The 19,232-nt window shown below is 42.5% G+C and overlaps 1 protein-coding gene across 1 annotated transcript in view; it reads right to left on the minus strand.

Moving 5' to 3' along the window:
- KIF26B (kinesin family member 26B) overlaps positions 1 to 19,232 on the minus strand; it is a 260,962-nt gene that overhangs the window by 125,576 nt on the left and 116,154 nt on the right. The window contains exon 3 of the mRNA XM_075267677.1: positions 15,568 to 16,104. Coding sequence (XP_075123778.1) covers positions 15,568 to 16,104 — 537 coding nt within the window. The remainder of the gene's footprint in view (positions 1 to 15,567; positions 16,105 to 19,232) is intronic.

Consider the following 19,232-nt stretch of genomic DNA (forward strand, 5'->3'; position numbering starts at 1 on the left):
TGCATCCCACGATCGACCGGTAGATCGCGATCGACGTATTGGGCACCTCTGGTCTAAATCAGCCTTAGGCTAGGTTCACATCTGTGTAGACTTTGTTCCCCGCCCGTTCCAGTATAAAACCATGAGACGCCCGACACCCATTATAATCTAAGGGATCCACGGGTAACACTTTTTCTAGTGGTCGGGCTCCTGTCATTTGGGTCCCCATGCGTACCTGAACCCAGGTGAGAACAAGGCTAGTATGAACCTAGCCTTAATGTCTATTCTAAGATCAGCTTTGGTTTTGCCTGCTTTTCGGTATATTTCCTCTAAGAAGCATGCCTAATAAAATATGGAAACGGCAACTAGAGTGATGGCTGTGGCCACTGTGCTTCAATAATACATATGATTCAGCAATTCTACCCCTGGCTCTATTATAGCTTTTGACTGTCAAGGAAGCAAATGACACATGGTGATAGGTGACATGGTGAAGTCAAAATTGTAGTCACATATGGTAAAGAGGCGCAGATAAGTACAGCAAATGAAAATGGGCCAGTACACTTAGCTTCACTGGGCATGTGCCAAAGTTGGATTAAGGGACACATAGTCAATGGTGACACGGAAGAGGTTAGCGGCCTGTCTGTTCTTACAGGTTGCACCACCTCCAAGACCTTTCAGGGTAACCTGCATGCAAATCTAAAATCTAAGATAATGCACAAGCCCAAAATTGTTATAACAAGTTTACCATCATAATCCCCCCACTATAACGCAGTTGTATAAGCAGTTTAGCGGATGATAGGTTCTCTATAAAGAGGATGCAGGGCAATTCAATGAAGGATAGGCAGTAAAAAAATAAAAATCTAAAAAGAACAGGTAATCTGTAAAAAGTTAAGACGTTTTCCTTCCTGTCAAGAATCAGAAATTAGTTCTTTTCCTCAGGCAAAGAGGAAAAAAGTCATAGCATGTTGAATTGTGTGTCATTCACCACCCCTGACATTAGACTTCTGCACATCATCTGAAGTCGACATTTTGGAGGAATCTAAAGTGTTTATCTCGATTATTCAGCATCACGGAGTGCTGACAAGAGGCACCACATCACCTCGCCACATTTTATCTACCTTTCATATTCTAATCATCACCTTTATTTCAGGAAGGATATAAATGTAGCACATTAAATAATTCACAAGGCAACGAAATGCGTCAACATAAATTATGCTGAGGTAAACGAAGCCAAATGTAGAATAAGAGGCATTTATACAGATGTAGAACACATGTTTAGCTGTACCAGTAAATGCTCTCTTGTGGAATACCACACATTGTATCAGGTTTGGTTTCCCTCAATGACAGTATTTTGTTTCTGTTCTTTGTTATTAAGACATTTTATTTATTACCTAAACATATAATTTCAATCCAAAGAAAATGACAACTACCCTCCAAGAGGCCTATTTTCTATTTTGGCCGACATACAAATACATGTTTCTGATCTCTGTAGCCTGCATGCGTGGCCCAACTCTACTCTGGAGCCTAGGACTGGGCGATTAATCGCAAAAGCGAATGTCAGATCAAAGAATCGATTCTTTTGCATCCACGCTGTCCTCTCTCAGTGCCATTGGCTATAGCAGGGGTCTCAAACTCAATTTACCCAGGGGCCGCTGGAGGTACAGTCTGGGTGAGGCTGGGCCGCATCAGGTTTTGCCCAATTTTTTCTTTCTAAAAGTCGCCATTTTCTGACACATAACTTTTTTTTATACTTCCATGTATGGGGATGTACATTGCGTCTTTTTTTGCGGGGCCAGGTGTAGTTTTTAGTTCTACCTTTTTGGGGAATTGGTATTGCTTTGATCATTTTTTATTCACATTTTTATCAGAGGCAAAACAGTGAAAAAATGGCGGTTTGGCAGTTTTGACTTTTTTTTTCCCACTACAGCGTTTACCATACAGGAAAAATATTTTTATAGATTTGTAGAGCGGGCCATTTCGGACACAGGGATACCTAACATGCATGTGTTTTACAGTACTGTATTTAACTACTTTTCTATGTGTTCTAGGGAAAGGGGGGGTGATTTGAATTTGATACCTTTTAATTTTTTAAATATTTTTTTTACTTTTTTTTTTTTTGCATTTATTAGCCCCCCTAGGGATCTTGAACCCCAGGGGGTCTGATCACTAATGCAATGCATTACAATGCTAATGCATTGCAATACATTGCAAAAAATCGCCATTTCTTATGCAGGCTGCATAGAGCAGCCTTCAAAAGAAAATCACTGCAGACCAGCCAGGGAGCCCAGCTAACATCCCAACGTGACGTTGGCCCTGGAGCATGCTATGCGATCACCGGAAAAATGGTGGCGCCCATGCTTCGCTGGGAAAATGGCGCCAGTCAGCTTTAACTGAGGCGCAGGAGGGGTTAATGCCTCCGATCGGTGCGGTATCTACTGGGAGTCGGGTGGCCACCATAGTTAAACACCCAGTGTCTACCGGGGGCCGCAAACTATTGTCCCGAAGGCCGCGAGTTTGAGACACCTGGGCTACAGGATATGTCACTAACTGTACGCTATCAGGATTCCTGATATGTGAATAACTAAAACCAACATTCAGTGGCATGGTGTGGCTTATAAATAGAGGGAGGGGCATTATTCATTATCTGTAATCGAGGTAAAACTTTCAATTAATCGTGATTTTGATTTAGGCCATAGTCATCCAGCCCTACTGGAGCTTGTAAATTAACTCCCCAGAGAGACACCATGTACAGGTCTTACCAATACCGCCATATCTGTCTTCAATGTGCTCTTTTCTATGTTTTTAGATCATTCTATTTGGATTGATATAATCAATATAGTTTGCACTATTAAAATCACTTACACTGAAATCTTTCTGTATTTAACCTGTGTATTGTTATCAAAATTGATTGATATGAAATGTCCACTTGGGTCTTCCTCTACATTCCGACTAAGGTCATGTTGTCATCTGATGTACAATGCCGTGCGACCTCAAATGTGATTGATCAAAGCGGTCACCAAAGCTTCAACCTTTAGATGTATTAAGGTACAAACAAACCACAATAATGCATTTCTAAGGAAAGATTCCAAACAGACTGAATGTCAGTTATTATAAGATGTCAAAAGACAGAATATTCCAGAGAGAACATCTTGTAGCATAAAGGAGTTGGCCCAAGCTTAAAAGTTACCCCTATCCACAAGATAGGGATAACTTTTAGTGGGGGTCTGTCTGCGGGGCTACCATATGCTATCCAATGTCATATATGGAAACTTCAAGACCTGTACTAATATTAGCTAAGAACTAATAATACAACAGTCCCATAGACCGTGAATAGTGCGGCAATGCCTGCACGTCCTGCTGCTCCATGCAGATAGGAGAACATTAGGGGTCCCAGTTGTCACTTATCCCCTAACAGTAACTGGCTGTGTCCACAAGATCAGGACATAGGGACCGAGGGAACAGTTTGGGATTCTGCTATTCTTAGCAGTTTTATTCATTTTTAAGAATTTTTTTTACCTAAATAAAATTAATTTATAAACATTTTGATGACCACCATCCCTGTACAATTCAGACTAATCCGGTGTCACAGTCTGGAAAGTAATGTAGACAAAGACACTTCTACCTCCACGTCTGTCTCTGTAATTGATGTAAGTAGAGATATCACAGCCTCCTTCCTTACATACCAACATGTAACTATTAACTGACTGAATTAGGAGAAGGGGACGACTATTTTCTAATATACAAATTACAGAGCAGACAAACTAGAAGCTACACATGAGCAACCAAGTATAAGTATAGCGTTCTCATAAAAGGCCCTTACAAGTACACTTGCCACTTAAAAGTTTTTTCCTTCTCCTTGTCAGTAACTATAATTTACAGAACAAGGCCAAGACATTGGAAAGTTAAGAAACGTTTGACAAAATGCATTTGAAATCTTCTTTGTTTTCGCGATAGAGTTACACTGAATACAAAGCAAGAAGATGAAGGCAGACAAGAAGAATTCCTGAGGTATACAGAGTCAGCAGCTCCTCTGTCAGTATGGCTGGGATGAATTTCTGAAGTGTCAAGTTCAATTCATCAAGGTCGGCTCAGGCTATACGAGGAGAGACAAGGAAAGTCGGGGCAGGCACAGAGCACTCTGAGCAGATTTTTTTTAGCCTTCATATTTAAAGAACATGCTTTATGACCAGGCCTCCCAGTATACCTAAAGATAAAGATAGTCACAAGTTATTATTTATCGGCAAACGTAGACTGAAGATTGATCAGCTCCAAATTTATAACCATTTATCAAATTGTTTGCCATCAGAAAAATTCCTCACTTTTTATATAAAGTTGAGGGACTACACAATGCACCCAATAGTGCTCAGCATGTAGACCGGAGCTGCACAACCTACGGTCCGCAAAATCACTCTGTGCACCCCACAAACATCAGGTGTCTCAATACATGTGAGAAGTAAGGGTACCTAATAGGTATAAGTGCATCAGCGTTACCCCAAATGTTCCTGTAAAGTGATGTTGTTATCTTGTAAAGAGACGTTATATGGCTACGGCCAGCAGAATCCACATTAGTTCTGAGAATAAAATATTGACAGTGCTGGCCCTTTGCTGCATCCCCTTCAGTGCTTTTCCTTGCACAATGATGCCCCATTTACCTGGGTTGCATTGTGTGGGGGCATTTTAGAAGGGTATGCTGTAATAAATCAGTGCTAATGGCCCATAACTCTAAGGAGAAGTGAAGGTTGGATTCTCACCAATTATAAAGCAATGGTATATCCTATAGCGAAAATATCTTTGTAATGTGTTAGCCAGTGGATATGAAATAAAAAAAGAATTTTGAGAGAAGTCCTCAGTAGTTGATACCTTTATTAATGGCTAACTTAAAAAATGATAACATATTGCGAGCTTTCGGGATACTAAAGCTATCCCTTCATCAGGCTTTATGGTATATCCTAGTGATACTGCAGATCAACTAGAACTTATTATAGCAATTCCACCAAGTTCTCACATAGTCTTACTCCTGTTTCTTGTTCATGCCCTGACCTTAAACCAAATTAATTATAATTGTACCAAGTGCCACTTTCTAGGAAGTAGGATGCAAGTCTCGGAGGTTCCTCATGAAACTGCTCTAGTCAAAAGTGTTATATACTTGTGTATACGGCTTCTGCATATGCTTGCATCATGTACAGATTCACAGTAATTCAGTAGAGAAGGAAGGCTTTTTCTCCTTTTTACCTGTGGTACAATGGTATGAGTATGATATTTACAAATACAAATTTCGATCTTATTCTTAAATAGGAGAGTAACAGACATACCTGGAGCCCCCTCCATCTTTCACTGTTCCCATTGACTCTATTGTAAATAACATGACAGATACTATCTTCTATCATGTTTACTTCAGTCATGGAAGAAAAAGTTCTGCATGCAGGACTTGTTCTTCTGTCAGAAAGTGGAAAACATGACAGATGTTTTTTACATTGGGTTTTTGCACACAGAAACCCAATGGAAGGGGCTCAGTCAACATCTTTCATCTAATGCCCATTGTTCTCATCCTGTGACAGATGAAAGCAATGGACATTGAATAATGGTAGTGCAAACCCAGTTTGTGGGTTTGGATGTTTGCATGTTTGTGAGTTTGGATGTTTGTTCCTCAATCACAGCCAAATGGCTGAATGGAATGGTCTGAAATTTCACACATGCCTACAGATTGTGCAGGAAGGAGACATAGGCTACTTGCCATTTTGCACAGTCCCCCGAACTCGCCACCGCGACCGGCTAAAGTTGTGTCCGGCTCCGCTGCAGGACCTGATATGGCATCAGCAAGCCGACGGGCCTCCTATTGGTGTACGCCAGTGTGTGTGGGCGGGCTGTAGGGACAGCACAGCGGCCCCATATGTTGCCGGGGAAGAGTGGGTGGGGCAAATCATCCAGTGCGCGACGAACATCATGGCAGCTGCCCGCAGCTTCAGCCCGCCGCTGCTATGCCAGCCGGGTGAACGGGGCCCGAAGCCGACGTAGTATGCGGCCGCACTTCCACCCGTGCCGCAGAGAGCACTCAATAGCCTGCCGAACAGCCGTCTGCAGAGGGACAAACTCATGCCGGCTGCTGTGCTTGACATGGCACGCATGCCTCCCCAGCATGTACATGGTGAGTCAGCCTACACAGTCTCCACACCCTATACCCCCCAGGACCCTAGGCCGTGGGAGGGGGGTCCGGGATCACGGCTGCCAGGGTGGAAAATGGGGGGGGGGGGCCGAGGTCACGGGGGAGGAGGACAGGGGGGGGGTAGAGGACAGGGGTTCGGGGGGGGGGGGGTGAAAGGGGGGGGGAGGCCGGCCTCACGGAGGGAGGAAGTGGGGACCGGTCTCGCGAGGGGTTGGCGTGGAAAGCCGGTCTCACAGTTGGGGTGGAGCATGGGATTGCAGAGTCCCATTTGGGAGAGAGGGAAGTTGGGAGGCTGGGGGCGCCTTTCAGGAGGTCAAGGCATGTCGGGGTGGCGAGTGAGGTGTGCGAGGCTGCGGGGAAACCGGGTTCCAGGTCGCCCGTGGGGCAAAATGGGGGGACTGGGTAGGGCAGGGTACGAGGAGGGGGGGGGCCTGGCCCGCATGGCAGGTATCTTGCCTAGGGGGGAAGGGGGCCGCGGACGAAGTCGCGGGTATTGCTAGTCCACTATAAGGATTACAAGGGGTCTCTAACATAGCTGTGTAAAAAGGTAGAAAGGAAAAATATAGGAAGGCAGAGAGAGAAGAGCAAATAGTGGAAAGAGAGATAATAGTAGATAAAAGAAAGAAGAGAAGAAGAGAGGGAAAAAGTGGGGGATGAATGAATAGGTTGGGTGGAACCAGGTAGAGGGCCAGGCCCAGACTTCACAACATCTACACCAGAATAATGAACACTATGACATTATCGCCTTACATTTGGCAATGTCCTGGTACAGAACCCAGCAAAACCAAGTCCTTAGAAAAGATTCAGATCTATCACGTAATTGAGCTGTCAAGTCTTCCATCAGTTTGATTTCCTGAACACTTCAGTTTCAGAGCCGGAGGCTAGGAGGCTCTGTGTGCTGTATGCAAGCCATAGCGGCATTCACAAATTGAGAACAAGGACAGCACATGACTGGAAGTCTTTGGATAAGGTCTTTGTTTATTAATATGTCCATAATGCTTTACTGTCTACAGTGACGACATTTTCCAGAAGCCAGACCCCCAAATTACATAGGTTGAGAACTAGGTTGTTCCTCAGTACTGCTCAGCCAAATAAATCATTGTGTCCCCAAGTCTCTGATAACAGAGTGCGCTGCACTTACTAAATGCACAGTACACACAGTGATATCCCAAAGAGACAAGGTGTGACAAGCCCTTCCTAACCAACCCCACATACCACAGGTTCCGAACTTAGGCATTAGGGGACTACATCTGTCACCTCCATCAACTGTGATACTGTATGGAACAGGTAAAGGACAAAGAGAGTAGTGATGGCAGTGCGTACACAATTATTTTCACCAATCTTGGCTGTTAGAGCAGAAGTGGCTGTCAATCAGTCAGACTCTTTTTGGTGACTGACCAGCCTAGCCATTAGGGTACATTGTTAAATATTATTGGATTACAATATGCTTCGCATGCAAGGGTTAATTCTATTCTGTTGACAAGAGACTTCTATGTTATTTTGGCGATATCCATATACGTAGGCAAAGAGTTTGTGGATGTTGGCGCACACCACCTCCAATAAATATAACTGACTGACAGATACATGCGTCTGGGTCAGTCTCTCTGTTTTGTTTTGAGACATGTCATGTGAAGATGACATCCGACAGATGATGACCACACAAAGATCCAAGGCCAAATTATGTTCCAGGCTCATTACATTAAGGAAAGCTAACTATGAACTTCTTTAATGATGTAAGCCTAATGGACTTGACTGATTTATCTATTAATCTGTAAAGTTTTCCTGTATCTATTTCCATGAAGACTTCAATACATTTCCATGTATTTATAAGAAGCAAGTTCTTTGATATTACCTCTGCGAGTAAGAATTCACCCAAGTATACAGTATTTTACATACATACACTATATGAGGTATTAGGCAGGAATTACCTAGCGTCATTGGCATATATGTAATCCATATTGTGTAACATGGTTAAATGCTGTATTGGAAATCAGGTATTATGCAACTAAATAATGATTTTCAAACTTCTGTACGCCAAAACCATTTTCTGGAAAAAAATAACTTGCCTTTCTATTGTGATATTTAAAATGCATAACGTTCCATTGTGTAATAGTAATATGTTTATAGATAATCCATTTGCATTGGCATATTCTGGAATACATCTGGCTTTTTTGATCACTTTTATTTATTCTATTTATTTTTAAAAAATGTATTTGTTTTTTTTTTCATCATCATTTTTTCATGTCTTTTTACATTTTCTACCAACTGAGCTAACTGGGGGCTTGTTTTTTGCAGCATGAGATGTACTTTATATTGGTAACATTCCAAGTTACAAATGACTGAATCGCTTTTATTATTTATTAAATTTTGGGGTTTTTGGGACCTTGATCAAGCTGCCATGGAATTGGGGAGCCACAAAACATATCAACCTAACCCTGCAGATATATTGGTCAGGGTCACTTGAATCAAACAGGGTTTTTTCCCGTGTGAATCGCCGTTTGCTATTATGTAAATGAGCTCTAGGGAGCAACAAGGTAATAATATCTTGACAACAGAGGCACTGATTCAACAGGGTATAAAATGGGTTTAGTTGTAATTATTACTATGTAATGGGGCACACTGTATTTACTTTTTTCTGCACCGGTTTAATGGGCGCTTCATTACATTATTTCTTATATGGTGCACTAAATTAAAAAACGTGGTATGTGTTGGCAGTAAAGAAGTATGAATAAGAACCACCATAGTGACAACTACAGTAGAAAGGTCCTCAGAAAGGTGACAATTTGATTGAAACTCTAACTTCCCAAAAAGTTCCCTGACATAAACTTTCTTTTCACTGGGACATGTGATTTAGTTATAAGTAGAGATGAGCGAACACTAAAATGTTCGAGGTTCGAAATTCGATTCGAACAGCCGCTCACTGTTCGAGTGTTCGAATGGGTTTCGAACCCCATTATAGTCTATGGGGAACATAAACTCGTTAAGGGGGAAACCCAAATTCGTGTCTGGAGGGTCACCAAGTCCACTATGACACCCCAGGAAATGATACCAACACCCTGGAATGACACTGGGACAGCAGCGGAAGCATGTCTGGGGGCATAAAAGTCACTTTATTTCATGGAAATCCCTGTCAGTTTGCGATTTTCGCAAGCTAACTTTTCCCCATAGAAATGCATTGGCCAGTGCTGATTGGCCAGAGTACGGAACTCGACCAATCAGCGCTGGCTCTGCTGGAGGAGGCGGAGTCTAAGATCGCTCCACACCAGTCTCCATTCAGGTCCGACCTTAGACTCCGCCTCCTCCGGCAGAGCCAGCGCTGATTGGCCGAAGGCTGGCCAATGCATTCCTATGCGAATGCAGACTTAGCAGTGCTGAGTCAGTTTTGCTCAACTACACATCTGATGCACACTCGGCACTGCTACATCAGATGTAGCAATCTGATGTAGCAGAGCCGAGGGTGCACTAGAACCCCTGTGCAAACTCAGTTCACGCTAATAGAATGCATTGGCCAGCGCTGATTGGCCAATGCATTCTATTAGCCCGATGAAGTAGAGCTGAATGTGTGTGCTAAGCACACACATTCAGCACTGCTTCATCAAGCCAATACAATGCATTAGCCAGTGCTGATTGGCCAGAGTACGGAATTCGGCCAATCAGCGCTGGCTCTGCTGGAGGAGGCGGAGTCTAAGATCGCTCCACACCAGTCTCCATTCAGGTCCGACCTTAGACTCCGCCTCCTCCGGCAGAGCCAGCGCTGATTGGCCGAAGGCTGGCCAATGCATTCCTATGCGAATGCAGACTTAGCAGTGCTGAGTCAGTTTTGCTCAACTACACATCTGATGCACACTCGGCACTGCTACATCAGATGTAGCAATCTGATGTAGCAGAGCCGAGGGTGCACTAGAACCCCTGTGCAAACTCAGTTCACGCTAATAGAATGCATTGGCCAGCGCTGATTGGCCAATGCATTCTATTAGCCCGATGAAGTAGAGCTGAATGTGTGTGCTAAGCACACACATTCAGCACTGCTTCATCAAGCCAATACAATGCATTAGCCAGTGCTGATTGGCCAGAGTACGGAATTCGGCCAATCAGCGCTGGCCAATGCATTCTATTAGCCCGATGAAGTAGAGCTGAATGTGTGTGCTAAGCACACACATTCAGCACTGCTTCATCAAGCCAATACAATGCATTAGCCAGTGCTGATTGGCTAGAGTACGGAATTCGGCCAATCAGCGCTGGCCAATGCATTCTATTAGCCCGATGAAGTAGAGCTGAATGTGTGTGCTAAGCACACACATTCAGCACTGCTTCATCAAGCCAATACAATGCATTAGCCAGTGCTGATTGGCCAGAGTACGGAATTCGGCCAATCAGCGCTGGCTCTGCCGGAGGAGGCGGAGTCTAAGGTCGGACCTGAATGGAGACTGGTGTGGAGCGATCTTAGACTCCGCCTCCTCCAGCAGAGCCAGCGCTGATTGGTCGAGTTCCGTACTCTGGCCAATCAGCGCTGGCCAATGCATTCTATTAGCCCGATGAAGTAGAGCTGAATGTGTGTGCTTAGCACACACATTCAGCTCTACTTCATCAGGCTAATAGAATACATTGGCCAATCAGCGCTGGCCAATGCATTCTATTAGCTTGATGAAGCAGAGTGTGCACAAGGGTTCAAGCGCACCCTCGGCTCTGATGTAGCAGAGCTGAGGGTGCACAAGGGTTCAAGTGCACCCTCGGCTCTCCTACATCAGAGCCGAGGGTGCGCTTGAACCCTTGTGCAGCCTCGGCTCTGCTACATCAGAGCCGAGGGTGCGCTTGAACCCTTGTGCACACTCTGCTTCATCAAGCTAATAGAATGCATTGGCCAGCACTGATTGGCCAGAGTACGGAATTCGGCCAATCAGCGCTGGCCAATGCATCCCTATGGGAAAAAGTTTATCTCACAAAAATCACAATTACACACCCGATAGAGCCCCAAAAAGTTATTTTTAATAACATTCCCCCCTAAATAAAGGTTATCCCTAGCTATCCCTGCCTGTACAGCTATCCCTGTCTCATAGTCACAAAGTTCACATTCTCATATGACCCGGATTTGAAATCCACTATTCGTCTAAAATGGAGGTCACCTGATTTCGGCAGCCAATGACTTTTTCCAATTTTTTTCAATGCCCCCAGTGTCGTAGTTCCTGTCCCACCTCCCCTGCGCTGTTATTGGTGCAAAAAAGGCGCCAGGGAAGGTGGGAGGGGAATCGAATTTTGGCGCACTTTACCACGTGGTGTTCGATTCGATTCGAACATGGCGAACACCCTGATATCCGATCGAACATGTGTTCGATAGAACACTGTTCGCTCATCTCTAGTTATAAGACTATTCCTTAAACCTAACAAAACCAACTCTGCAAACCTCTGGACCCAACTCGCCTGTATCCCAAGGGAAAATATTAATGTAATTATTCTTTTCATGAAGCATGAACAAAATGTCACACGGGATCAAATCAGGCTAAACTAATTAAAACCAAAAAATACAGCGAAAAAGCCTTGAATTTACAATGAGTTCCACTTTTCCCTCTTGATCCCTTTTGGAGCTTGGATAAAACAGGGATAACACATTTGAGACGTAATTAGCTAATTTACTGTGATACAAAAACCTGACTGATTCCTTGCCGAGGATGAGGTCAGCTGACACCTTATGACTCCATAGAAACTAGATATCAAATTACCAGCTGCCCTGTCCAAGAAAGTCAATGTCCCAAGGACCAAGGACTTGCATGTAATAATGTATTTCATTATGAAACAGATCTCTCATCATTTCAGTCTTTAGCTTTAGCATCAAAACTAAAACCAAGGCTATATCAACATGTAAAAGAATTGCTATGGAAAATTCCACAAGTATCTGCAGGGAAATTGTGTGACTTAAGGTGCCATTTTAATTGTCATTTCGATTGCACACTTAAAGGGGTTGTCTGGCCCTGAATCTAATTTTCATTTCGATGACCTATCCACACGCCTCTGCCTGCTAGGACAGATGATCTGTGTGGGGTCTGGGTGTTGGACGCTGGCAAATCACACACTTAAAAAATATGACCCTGCATAGTTTGCTGTTGATCTATGGGATGACTTTCCAATTGTCCTCAACAGGGGGGGGGGGGGGGGGGGGGCAGGAATCCTCAATAAACATGTGACTTCTCTGAATAAAATTACATTATCAATTTGTACACAGAATTTTATCATTGGTTGTAAAAGAGATCTGTCAAAAACTCGCCAAATGTTCTCAGCATATAGCTGTACTTGCTAAGGTAAGACTGGTTTTTGGGGGTTGTCTTACTACTTACATTAAAGCAGGAGGAGGATCAACTACCACTACATGGGGCAAGAGATGAACAAAGGAGTTTTAAACTGCAAGAACTTCATTTGCATACTGATGCACCTAATTTACATATTGATTTAACGTGACCTGGTGGCAGTTCAGTACACTTGCTTACTTTTCATTCATTTAGTTATTAGGTAGCCATCTACTGCCAATAAGCTAAAACTCGCTAAGGACTAGTTCACATGGAGTTAAATTAACTCCGCGTGTCCTGTCACGGCATTCCGCGATGGATTAAACCCAAATGAATGAGCCGGGGCCTCGTGCCACGGACGCCACGGCTGACTCAGCCGCAGAATCTGCGGCAAGATAGGGCAGCTCACTTCGTTTTCCGCTACTAGCTAGTGGAAAAAAAGAAGCGAGCGGCACCCATTGAAGTCAATGGGAGCCATTTTTGGCAGCTGATTTTGAGGCTAGGAATAGGACTAATTATGGACAGTGACACTGAGGTGGTAGGTACAATGACTAGTTAGGAATAGTGATACTGAGGAGGTAAATACAATAACTAGTTATGATTAGTGACACGGAGGTGATAGGTACAATGACTAGTTATGATTAGTGACACTGAGATGATAGGTACAATGACTAGTTATGGATAGTGACACTGAGGTGGTAGGTACAATGACTAGTTAGGAATAGTGACACTGAGGTGGTAGGTACAATGATTAGTTAGTGGTAGTGACACTGAGGTGGTAGGTACAATGACTAATTATGGATAGTGATACTGAGGAGGTAGGTACAATGGCTAGTTAGGAATAGTGATACTGAGGAGGCAGGTACAATGACTAGTTAGGAATAGTGATACTGAGGTGGTAGGTGCAATGGCTAGTTAGGAATAGTGACACTGAGGTGGTAGGTACAATGACTAGTTACAGATAGTGATACTGAGGTGGTAGGTACAATGACTAGTTACAGATAGTGACACTGAGGTGGTAGGTACAATGACTAGTTACAGATAGTGACACTGAGGAGGTAGATACAATAACTAGTTATGGATAGTGACACTGAGGTGGTAGGTACAATGACTAGTTATGATTAGTGACACTGAGGTGGTAGGTACAATGACTAGTTAGGAATAGTGACACTGAGGTGGTAGGTGCAATGGCTAGTTACAGATAGTGACACTGAGGTGGTAGATACAATGACTAGTTACAGATAGTGACACTGAGGAGGTAGGTACAATGACTAGTTAGGAATAGTGATACTGAGGTGGTAGGTACAATGGCTAGTTAGGGTTAGTGATACTGAGGAGGTAGGTACAACGACTAGTTACAGATAGTGACACTGAGAAGGTAGGTGCAATGGCTAGTTAGGGTTAGTGATACTGAGGAGGTAGGTACAATAACTAGTTATGGATAGTGACACTGAGGTGGTAGGTACAATGACTAGTTATGATTAGTGACACTGAGGAGGTAGGTACAATGACTAGTTACAGATAGTGACACTGAGGTGGTAGGTACAATAACTAGTTATGGATAGTGACACTGAGGTGGTAGGTACAATGACTAGTTATGATTAGTGACACTGAGGTGGTAGGTACAATGACTAGTTATGATTAGTGACACTGAGGTGGTAGGTACAATGACTAGTTAGGAATAGTGACACTGAGGTGGTAGGTACAATGACTAGTTACGGATAGTGACACTGAGGTGGTAGGTACAACGACTAGTTACAGATAGTGACACTGAGGAGGTAGGTGCAATGGCTAGTTAGGGTTAGTGATACTGAGGAGGTAGGTACAACGACTAGTTACAGATAGTGACACTGAGGAGGTAGGTGCAATGGCTAGTTACAGATAGTGACACTGAGGTGGTAGGTACAATGACTAGTTACAGATAGTGATACTGAGGAGGTAGGTACAATGACTAGTTACAGATAGTGACACTGAGGTGGTAGGTACAATGACTAGTTAGAGATAGTGACACTGAGGGGGTAGGTACAATGACTAGTTAGAGATAGTGACACTAAGGTGGTAGGTACAATGACTAGTTATGGATAGTGACAATGAGGTGGTAGGTACAATGACTAGTTAGGGATAGTAAATTATTATAAAATGATATTGGCTTTTTAATAAATCAGAAATGTACGGAAATGTACTATTTTTATAAGAAGATAATATCACCTGAATTTGATGCCTTATTCACCTATGTACTGTATAGCATTACACACAGACGCAGATACTTGTTCAGAAGACAGAAGGGGTTAGTTTTCAGGCCACTCAACCATTTCTGAGAAGTCTGGGAAGATGGGAACTCACACATTTCAGAAGTGGAGGATGCCCACACCAGGAGCCATGCAGTCTAGCCAGCATCACTGGTGATTAAGAATCAGCCTGACAATGGCATGTTAGAAGAGGCCGCAATACCCGACATAGATTCATTACAAATGCACAAAGAAATACATCACAATTGCTTACATAACTGCTTGGATCCTGAAATAAACTCTTTGATGAGCTTTTTCTAATTAATAATAAGACATTTCCAACCTCTACCAACCTTCTGTCTTATGTGTTTTATCATGTAAGTCATGTTTATTAGGCTCATATTTAGGGGTTACTTAGTAAGCTTTAAGTAGTTTACAAAAAATGTGTATTCTCTCCATGCTTGATGGGTGGACAGGTTCTATATGACATGATGCTAATGCTAATACAGTATATAGACAAGAAAATCTAATCCAGAAATGCAAGCCCTGAGACAGAGGACTAACAGACTTTCCATTCCACAGATAAGGCTTATGGTAGTAAAACTATGTGGACAGCAGTTTCAGAAGAATTGCAATATACAGTTATCTAGAACCTTAGAATATCCGGTTTAGACAGAGGCCACACTTTGAAGATTAGCTGTATTTTTAGTTGGAGAATTTGCTTTGGTTTTTTGAGCCAAAGTCATGAGCAGCTTCAATAGTGAATGTAAAAGTAGTCACTTGTACTTCTCCCTTCTGTCCACTAGGTTTTAAGCTGAACTAAGCTTTTCTGCAACTTGTGGCTTCAATCTTATAAAGATTACTTTAGAAAAAAAACAAAAAACAATAAAACATTTCCATAATCAAAACTAAGACTTACTTGATATGGATACAGCGTCACACCATTAGCTCTTGATAGTGACCATGTACCATCAAGGTACTGGTGAGCTTGAATGGCTACTGAATTCATGATGTTGCCATTGTTTGGGCTTGTTGCCATTGGAAGGCTGGCTTTGGCTTGATGTGAAGGAGACCCATTTTTCTTTTCTTGACCATTGGCAAGCCCAAGACTGTTAGGTTTACCACCATGTTTGTTGGCCACAAAGCCAGGATAGTTGGGCGTGGTGTAGGGATTTGGCATATATACCCAGTCTTTTGGCTGAAGGCTTCCCATGTGTCTTGGACCTACTAAAGCTGGAATATTAGAATGTCCTGGAGGAGATCCTGGAGAAGCAGCATCATAATGTTCGGCATTGGCAGACTGCTCTAGAGATGTGACCATTTGGATAGCTTCCTGTTTAAGCTGATTCAGATGAGTGGCACATATGTCGCAACGGTTGTCTCTCTCATTCCAAGACTTCCGGATGGTGTTTGGTACTTGGAGCTTGTCATGTATTCCAGTAGTGATAGATGGGTCCTGTAAAAGAAATTAATACAGTTTATGTTAGAAAAAGAAAACAAAGCAGCTTCAATATGGAAAAGCAAAAAAAAAGAAGATATAAAATATCATTTATTGTATATCCATTGATACATGAAAAAGCTTTCTCCTCATTCTGGCACAATATCTGATATATTTAACGAAATGCTGAAAACATGAAAAACTGTACATTGTGGTATTCCTATATACTGTGCTCTGCCCTTATTCCATCTTAAGGACTTCTATATGCATTTTCATTGCTCTGCAGGGTTCTTATGAAGCTGATATCAAAGCACATGTATATTCTGTTTCAGCAAGTCTACAATGCTCTATTAAATATTAAAACAATTCATGCCCTCTGGAATACTGACTTGTCCTTTTGCGTAGCATTGTCGATGACTTTTTGCCATAGGTCCGTATAAAAATCCTGCAAAATAACCCTGGTTAAATACACTGCTATCTTCTGTATTACACAACCATATCGCGGCCCCTGCAAGGCTGATCGGCAGTTGTTTGCATCTGACTGATAATACAAACCAATGCAAACTGAATGCGGAAGGAACAATGTCATGGAATATCGGCTCTACTGCTAGATTACAAAGGGCGATGTTCTGCCTATTATCCGCACCCTTCACAAAAGATGCGATCAGCCAGTGTTGGGAATATACTTGGCCAACCTAAGAGGGCATGTGTATGTGGAGGAGTTAGGAGAACATCTATCTAATGTTGAAACTCAACTAAACTCACACCATGTATGATACTCTGTAATATATGCAACAGTATTCCTACACTACTACTATGGACTGTGATTTTTCTGAAACGTTGTATTCTGTCATCATTATTAGTTAGCCATTAAAAAGGTATCAACAACTGAAGACTATCAGGTTTTTTGTTTGTGATTTTTAACACAAATACAGCTTTGGGATGCTGATGTATAATGGTCAAGCAAATACCCCATTTTGGACCAAAAAAAAGGAGTCTGAGTCCAGGGGTGAACCTTTCTTTTTCGCCGCCCGAGGCGAGGAGAGCGGAGGGGGCGTGGCGGAGCGGAGTGGGTGTGGCTTAGTGGCGTTCGCAGGCAGAGAGCAGGCAGGGAGAGGACCTGCTCTCTGCCTGCCGCTCGGTGCTAAGCCAGTCCAGGACAGCTTTTCCTGGACTGGCTTAGGTAAGAAAAAATGCCGCCCTCCCTGGGGCCCTGGCATAGCGCCGCCTGAAGCGCTCGCTTCAGGTCGCCTCATGGGAGGTCTGGCGCTGTCTGAGTCATAGAAGTACATCTAACTTTCTTGGCAAGCTGCGCTAAATTTATCATAACACGTTCCATTTTGAGAATTTTGGTGTAATACATATTTTTTCTATTATATTCTATTATTATCTATCAACTTGCATTCTGTGACAATATTATTCCATGTCATCCATTCTTAAAGGACCTTCTAGTGTTCCTGTAACCAAGCACAAAAACTTTTCCTTTATCCACACTTAAGTTTTGGAAATCGCTTTCATCCTACGTTGCAGTTCACTTCATGCAATGTGATTTTCACACTTGTTAATAACATACACGTTCCTGCAAGCATTTTCATCAAGGACGTTGAAGGTTATAATGGAATCCAATAGCTGGGTCTAACACTGCAGGTGGTGTTCAGCTGACTTATAAATCATTGGGACTTTTCCTGACTGATGGAAAGCCAGAAAATAAAGCCCTGACATAGAACAAGATAGGATGGAAAAGGATTTTGCCTTGTCGAAAATAACACAAAAGCAACCTGAGTCTGTGTCATAAGCACACGTGTGCAAGCGAAAGGTGTCAATCATTGCTAATCCCCAACAAGTCAAGTCAAGGAGGCGATGATGTCAAAGCCATATTTTAAGACATCACATGGGATGTGCAGAGGTCTGCTGTAAACTACTCTATCTTAGCAAACCGCCATAATTTATTATTATGAAAAACCAGAAGGTCTCAAGGATTCATATAAATTGTTAGTAACACAATAATCGCTTAAAAGCAAAAACATAGTTTATTTGGCTTCCACGGACTAATGCATTGTATCTGGTTCTAAACCATTCACGCACGACACTATATTATTATATAAGGAAAATGCTAACATAGTGCATGTGATTATAGAGGTCTGATTACCATGACAATAGGATAAATGCAATATCTTATATATTTTCAATACATGGTTGTTGGCTTTGAAGCATAATTCTGCCTTTAGGATGTTTATTTTGCCCATTAATTTGCTTAATAAAATTAAACATATACAACGAAAAATAAAACATAAACTAATCTTTGGTTTTTCATAAATAATTAATATTAAGCCATTCTGCTTCTACCGTACGTCTTGAAATAGAAGGGGGCAATTTTGTACTCACTATGACCGGTACAAGCATTGATACAGGGGTCATGAGATTACAATAATATATGGCCTATCCATAAGGTCAATATCAGATTGGCGGGGTCTCTCAGAAGTCTGATGATCGGATGCAGGAACCGGTGAATGCAAATGGAACTGCAATATCCAGAAGAGACAATACTATATGTTTTGTTATATGGATCAATGTAAACAAAGGGCTGCAGCATGCATAGCTGATCGGTGAGGGTGCTGAGTGTTAGACACCTATGGTTGGGATATTTCTGGCCATCAATATTGTAACCCTCGATCCACCTTTAATCCCCACAAATCAGTAAAGGAATTGCAACCCAAAATGTGTATACATAACATATATAACAGTTACAGCATACTAGAGAAAGACACCTTTGGCGCCAATATTGTCAGTAAAGTTAGACAATTTTCTTGTCGAACATGCTATAGTTATCATTGTCAATATGTAGATAGTCTTTCATGTCTAACAACAGACATGCACCCCGTCAGTGGAAGCCGAGACCAGGTCAGAGATCAAGGCAGAGATCAACTGGTGATTTGTCATTTTAATGGTGCACAGAAATACTACACTAACCAACAGGAGTCGCACATCAAACAATGCAAAATAACTAGGGTATGGCCTGTCTGATGCTTTACCGAATATACAATGTGCCAGGCATGTGACTGCATTATGGTTACATGAGACATAAAGTGTTACTGATCTCATCCTTGGCACTAAATATACCGTTCCTGCACAGAGCTATAATACTT

The sequence above is a fragment of the Leptodactylus fuscus genome, chromosome 3, assembly GCF_031893055.1.
Source record: "Leptodactylus fuscus isolate aLepFus1 chromosome 3, aLepFus1.hap2, whole genome shotgun sequence".
Taxonomy (NCBI): Eukaryota; Metazoa; Chordata; class Amphibia; order Anura; family Leptodactylidae; genus Leptodactylus; species Leptodactylus fuscus.